This window comes from Acyrthosiphon pisum, chromosome A2 (genome assembly GCF_005508785.2).
Source record: "Acyrthosiphon pisum isolate AL4f chromosome A2, pea_aphid_22Mar2018_4r6ur, whole genome shotgun sequence".
Classification (NCBI taxonomy): Eukaryota; Metazoa; Arthropoda; class Insecta; order Hemiptera; family Aphididae; genus Acyrthosiphon; species Acyrthosiphon pisum.
In genome coordinates this window covers 24,068,412-24,075,132 of record NC_042495.1, presented here as the reverse complement: position 1 = coordinate 24,075,132, position 6,721 = coordinate 24,068,412, and the positions used below count along the sequence as shown (strand labels likewise).

General features: G+C 27.8%; 1 protein-coding gene across 2 annotated transcripts; it reads right to left on the bottom strand.

Moving 5' to 3' along the window:
* Window positions 1-518: 518 nt before the first annotated feature.
* On the bottom strand, window positions 519-6,649 carry LOC100573579. Of its 2 annotated transcripts, none has more exons than XM_008186858.3 (8): window positions 5,990-6,649; window positions 5,290-5,472; window positions 5,150-5,221; window positions 4,951-5,038; window positions 3,683-3,950; window positions 2,961-3,089; window positions 2,292-2,866; window positions 519-812 (listed from the first exon to the last, which is right to left on the bottom strand). In XM_008186858.3, the coding sequence occupies exons 2-8, from the start codon at window positions 5,451-5,453 to the stop codon at window positions 756-758; spliced, it is 1,353 nt and encodes a 450-aa protein (XP_008185080.1). In that variant the 5' UTR covers window positions 5,454-5,472; window positions 5,990-6,649; the 3' UTR covers window positions 519-755. The 2 variants fall into 2 exon arrangements, with proteins under 2 accessions (XP_008185080.1, XP_003245926.1); XM_003245878.3 differs by having other exon boundaries at window positions 5,698-6,648.
* Window positions 6,650-6,721: the final 72 nt, after the last annotated feature.

Sequence of the window (6,721 nt, the reverse complement as noted above, 5' to 3'; positions counted from 1 at the left end):
ATACCTAGACCGGCATACCGTCTCCGCTCAGAATCGTTTTTCTTATACAATGATATAAAATCATTGAATTCAAATTTAATACCATCCATTATACAGTGGCCCACTTGTAACCTACTGTATAGCATAGTGACATCCACTTGCCCACCTTTTTTAAATTTATATTTACAATGTATGTCAATTAATTATTATCGGATTTGACGTGTTATCAACAAAATTAATTTAAATTAAATTATTTAATTTAATTTAAAAACAATAAAAACAAAAAAATACGATAACAAAAGTAAAATTGAATTTTCTCCTGCAGAAACTACCCAAAATGTTAAAAATCGAAAATCGAATACTAAATTATAATTTTGTAGATAGATATATTTTAGTTGGTAGATTAGAAAGGCTTAATTTTATATTCAGACATTTATATTATATTTGTTTACATTTTACATGGCGATTGGGCCACAAATTAAATCTATATTTTAAAAGTGTACCAGGAGATTGAGCCATAAATGTACAGCATAAAAATATACGAATATAAAATAACATTTATTAACTAATTATTATTTTTTATAATGCATAAAATACAATAATTTTTTTAAATTATATGATACCGATTTTACAAACCAAAATCTATTTTTTTTCCATTCTTCATAATTATGAAATTACAAGTACATTAAATATATATTATTTTCCAATCAAAGTTCATTTTCTTGCGTATATTTGAAATTCCGGATAGTTAAAGCGAGTCTATGTTGTCGATTTTTTTAAATTTCTGACATCGTTTTTCTTAGTTCTAAAACAGTTTCTTTCATTTCAGCAATCTATAAAATAAAATATAAAATATTTTAATAAGAGACTAATAGGTACGAGTATACAGTGTTTTCCATTTAACTTAAAACACTCGGTCTTTCAGAAAATAAATGTTTTTGAAAAAAAATTATTTACATAATATTAACTCGTTACAAAATAATATTTTTTATCAAAACTATTATACCATAGTCTATTTTAGGTCTTTCAACTTTTTGAATTATTAAAACATACATTTTGATTTACATAAGTATAATATTATTTGGAGTATATCCACATTCATTCATTGAAGTTTTAAATACGTATAACTAGAGTGCGGATTTGTATGCATTAATAACCCACTTTAAAGGCGCTAAAAAATCTTAAAAATGCATAAATATATGAATATATATTATGCAGGAAAATGTTCAAATATGCACTCAAAAAATAATTTATTTTCCGAATGTTTAATTTTAAATTATGGAACGCTACTATTAATACTTTTCTATAAAATATCTATATTTTGCAGGTAGTTTTAATCTGTAAGAAAAATAGGAACCAATAATGTGTGCGCCACACGGATATTTGTTGTCTTTGTCCTACAAGTGCATGACTAGCAAATTTACAGACATCAGCTAACGTTTAGCTGTTAGTTTAAAAATTAGAGTGAATCAAACTATTGTGAAACTTGATGGTAAGAACATTATGAAACCAACACAGATAATGTTCTTACAATAGTTTACAATAGTTCAATTTTTTAACAAGTTATGCGTACATAATATTACTTAAATTTAAAATGCTCATAACTCACTTAAATACTGTATAATCGTAGAAAAAAAACACCATACGAAAACAGATAATGTTCTTACCATCAAGTTTTATAATAGGTCGATTCCGTCAGTTATCTGCTAAGCGTAAATTTGCCATGTTACACACTTGTAAGACGGAGACAAGAAATGTCTGTGTAGCGTCCTCTTAATATCAAAAATGTATCCTAAAAGGAATTTACTTAAGTAGGCACTACCTACATAATAGTTTGTGTTTTGTCGGTAATTTTAATCTATGAGAAAAAAAATTAATTCCCTGGAAAAACTGTTTACACCTATGAGTATACGTATTAATTAATTTTGTTATTAATCATAACTATAAATGTCGAAATATGCAAAATATGCACCATAAAAGTACCATCGTTAGAATGTTAATGTTATGAAACAAGTTCTGTGCCCACTGGCCACTAAGCATACCGAAACATAAGATCAACCAGAATAAATATGCAAGTGCATACAAATATGTGCTCTAATTATAAACCATAAACTCCTCGTACAGAATTTGATTTTAATATTTCTAAGCACTCCAAAAAAATCATTAAAAAACAATTGTAGTGAAAAAATAGCATATAATATATACATATTTTTAAAATATGTCGTTAAGGATAAAAATATTTTAAAAACATTAATAGTTTTTCAAAAAACGAGTGTCTTATTTTAGGACTTAAGATCCAAAAGTAAACTCACTCTCTTTTTAAAACTTTCCATAGCTTTGTTTTTGACTTCAATTTTTGCTTTCATTCTTTGTAAATCTTCATCTTTTACCAACCCTTGACAGCCAGAACACATATTATCTAAGGTATTTTTAAAATACCCTATACATTGTTCAAATACAAATCCACCCCTACCATAGCATTTTTTGATACTATCTATATTCTTCAAAAGATTGTTTAACTCTGCTTTTGTTGTTATGGACCTATTATATTTATGTTTCTTGCCATATATTTGTATGGTTGGCACAAGGCTATTATAAAAAATAACTTTCTTCACAGTTACATCATTAGCGTCTCGTTGATAAAAACCTGTTGCATTTTGTGCATTAAGATGTTCACTCTTCCAATATAAACTAGGAAGTATAACTTCCTTAGATATTTCAAAAATAAGCCCGTATTTATCCCTTGTAAAATCTTCAGTATTGCAAACATCCATTATAATACATTGTGAGGTTGTTTTCTCAATTGGTTCCAAAGTAATGGACAACGAACTATTAGATGAATCATCAGTTGTAAGGTCAATTATCATGGAAGTATTATCTGTATTATCTGAAAGGTTATTAATTTACTCAGTATTTGATTTCAATGTTGGATTTAAATTACAAGTTAAAATGTATTTTAGTAAGAATTTTTTACATAGTACCTATTTCATTGTTTGTTTCTTCTTCTGATGACTGTTCAGCAGCTTCATTATCTATTGGATTTATGAATTGATCTTCACATGTACTCAGTACAGGCACCTCATTAATCGACACTGGCAAAGCATCAGGTGCTAATGATTTGAAAAAAAGAATTTCAGTTTTAAATTATTAAATAGATTTTAAATACAGTTTTAATATAAAAAAAGAAATATAACTTTAGAAAAAGATTATTTAAAAGGACATTCCCAAGTCATTATCTTGGAATAACTGATTTAGGAGGAACAATGACTATGTTTATCCAACAAAAATAAGTAAGTTTTATATTTTCCGTGGTCATTAAGGGTAGATTTTTGAAAATTAATATGGAATGAATTAAAATCAAAATGTTTTATTGAAAAATTACAGATTGCAATTGCAACTTAACATTATTAAAATATATATTATATATATATATATTAATATGAAGAAAAGGGTATTGTGGTTATGAACTAGTGTTTTTACTGCATGGGCTTGCTTTATTCTAATTTATTAATAAAACCTTCTATCTTATATTAAATCGCAAGAAGTTTATAATATTGTTCATTTTTTCTTTTTTAAAAAAAAGAGTTAAAAGTTATTGCATTGATAACAAAATAAATAAATAAATAAAATATTGTATTTACCTATAAACTATGATTAAAAAGTTAATAAAAATAAAATAACAAATAATTAATTTTTTTCTAACCATTAACTAAAAATAATGATGGAACAGCGCCTGGTTTTAATCTGTTCTTTAATGCGGTATTTGTGAAACAGTCTAGTTCAAAATGAGTACTACAAACTCTCATAGCACTTATTACTATTTTAGTAGGATCTTTTTTTATTCCACATTTTTCTATCCACTTTTTTCTCAGCGTGTAATCCTTAGGATAGCCAAAGAGACTAAGATTCACTGAATGCCTGTTAAAGCAGTTTTTAACGGAACATCGTAATCCAGATCCTAAAGTGTGGTCCTTTAAAATTTAAACACATAATTCATATTAAAAAAATATATTAATATTAGAAACAGCTAGATTGCCAATTATAAAGTACACATTAAAATATAATATGAGCTAAATAGTGATATAACATTCAATAGTCTAGTTTGTTTAATCTATATATTTAGGATACTCTAAAGACTATTTTTTTGGTAGAAACTAGAGGGTATAGATCCTTCCATGTCTTTGTAATCAAAATAATGAACTACAGAGTACTGGTTGTGAATAACATAGAATCAGAAGACTACTCACTACTACAGAACACTTGATAACCCAGCTAACCTTTCCCAAACCATTCCAATATTGTTTAGGTTTAAGCTAAGAACATTTATTGATATTTACAATTGATGATTCTCAGTTGTTGGCCGTTCAGTATATGATGCTAAATAAGTTGTGTGTACATATTTATTCATATATTATGATACAATGAACAGGATATATAAAAAAAAAAAATAAACACCATTGTAAAACCAATAGCTTTCTCACTCCGCTCAGAATCTAAAAGTACTTTATATACATTATAATGTATATACCTTTATGAAACTCCTAAAATGGTACCACTGTTAAGATCGATTACATTGTGAAATGAAACTTCAGGAAAGAAGACTGGTTTTCTTTTCACAAAAGACCTTGACACTATTGTTAAATGCTTAAATGAATCACACAGATCCCCGATTAATTACAGTAGATATTATTACCTAACAATACACTAGTAGTGGCTAAAAAATATATCCAGTTTTTCAAAAAGAGTACACACATTGATGGTCAAACTATTCACTATTTTATAAATATAAGTGAACAAGAATATTACTAATGCCTAATTAGAAGCACTAAATTACTAAAGAAGAGAAACCAGGACGTTGAAGACCAAGGCTCTACATAATCAATAAAGAAAGCATTGAAAATCATAAAAAAGATAAAGATATCAGACTGTATCAACCATGATTATTAAAAATATTAATACTTATTTACTGACCGGCATATCCTCATTGTTTCCAGCAAGTCTAGATAACTGCCTTGGTGATTTAAAATTATTTACAACAGCATTTTCAATATTTTCCTCTCTGTAAAATTTAGATTCTATGTAATCACTTTCATCATAATAAGCCAATTTACTAGATTTTTAAATAATTGTAAAAACAAAATCTAATCAAATATAATTTTCATTAACTTACCTTATAATAATTGTTTCCATTGGTAAAATTACATTATTTCCAGTCTTAACATCATAACTTTGAGTAGCATAACTATATAAAAATTAAAATACTATTGAAAATGAAAAATTAAATTATAGAGATCAAGAAGTATTACTTACTTAGAAGGAAAACCATTTCGATCATAAGGTTGGGGAATAGCATTTGAAAATAAAAATCGCTTTTTTCCTGGCTTATAGTTCTCTTCCAAAAAGTGATCACTACATATACGTTGCCAGTCATGACAACGATCAATTCCTAAAACTTTAAACCATTCTCTTCTCATGTTTTCATTCTTGGGAAATCTATATTTAAACAAATATCAATAAATACAATACAATTTTAATGTTAGATTAGGAAAATAAACACAAAGTAGAAATTATTAGGCAAAACCGGTTCAAAATTATTTTACATTATCCCGCACCAGGATAATGAACAATGTCAATAATATGATCCAAAAATCAATGTGCGTTTTTTCACTACAGTTTTAGCAAGTAAATTTCTAGAACAAATTGATACTCATTACTCACCCATGATATCTAACACCTTCACGATTGACATTGGTGTTATGAGATCTATTACCGCACACTATACACTTATGCATTTTTAAACGTAGTCTTATATAATTTTTATCATCAAAAATAAAGTTAAAATAATTAATATAGAAGTGCAACCACCAGGACCAATTTGAAAGTCGGATATTGAAGTTAGCCTTATCAGTAGAGAGTTATCTGTATTGTATACAGTTTGAACTTAGAAAAGTGAACTCGATCAGCAGATATGGGTAGCCTCGATCAATCGGTCTCGGAACGTATACGACACCTGTATTCCGGTCTCCTACAGACCGATGACTGTGTTTTGAGGTGTAAGTTTTCTCGTGGTAGTTAATCCACAGAATAGTTAGGTGGTTAGGTGTCGCGTGTCGTATTTTTAAAGGTATAGTATGCTTCAAGTATAATACATATATTATAATATTACGGTTAAAATAGTAACTAAAGAATATTATGGTTAAAAATTTTAAAAAATAATAATATTCTGTCACGACTCACGAAAACTACGAAAACAAAATATTATGTTTTCTTTCGAAGACAACCGACTAGTGATAAGCGGAACTCTTGTTATCACGGTCTCGGATAAGTAACGAATACTTTTGTTCGTTCCACTGGTTCATAGTTACAAATTACCAAATGGTCCCCAACAGTATGATTCTGTTCGTTCTACCTCCACCACGTACGCCGTACGACCTACGATTTAAAACATTAAACATTTACACGAGAACAATTACACGCGAACAATTATTATTACGGAGAAACGAATAAATCGGGAAAGTATTTAACGGGAATAAAAAAAATCGGTAAAGTATTACGCACATAGGTAATAATCAGGGTTGGGATTTTATAGCATTTTTTTCTTGACTTTTTTGCATTATTACCTGTTTTTGAATCAAAAGCGGGGTATTTTGTTACTTTACCGGACACCCTTTTTTTTGCAATTTTTTTTTTTTAGACTTATGTAGTTAACTATACTGAGAACGATGGTGAAGTCAGAATTTGG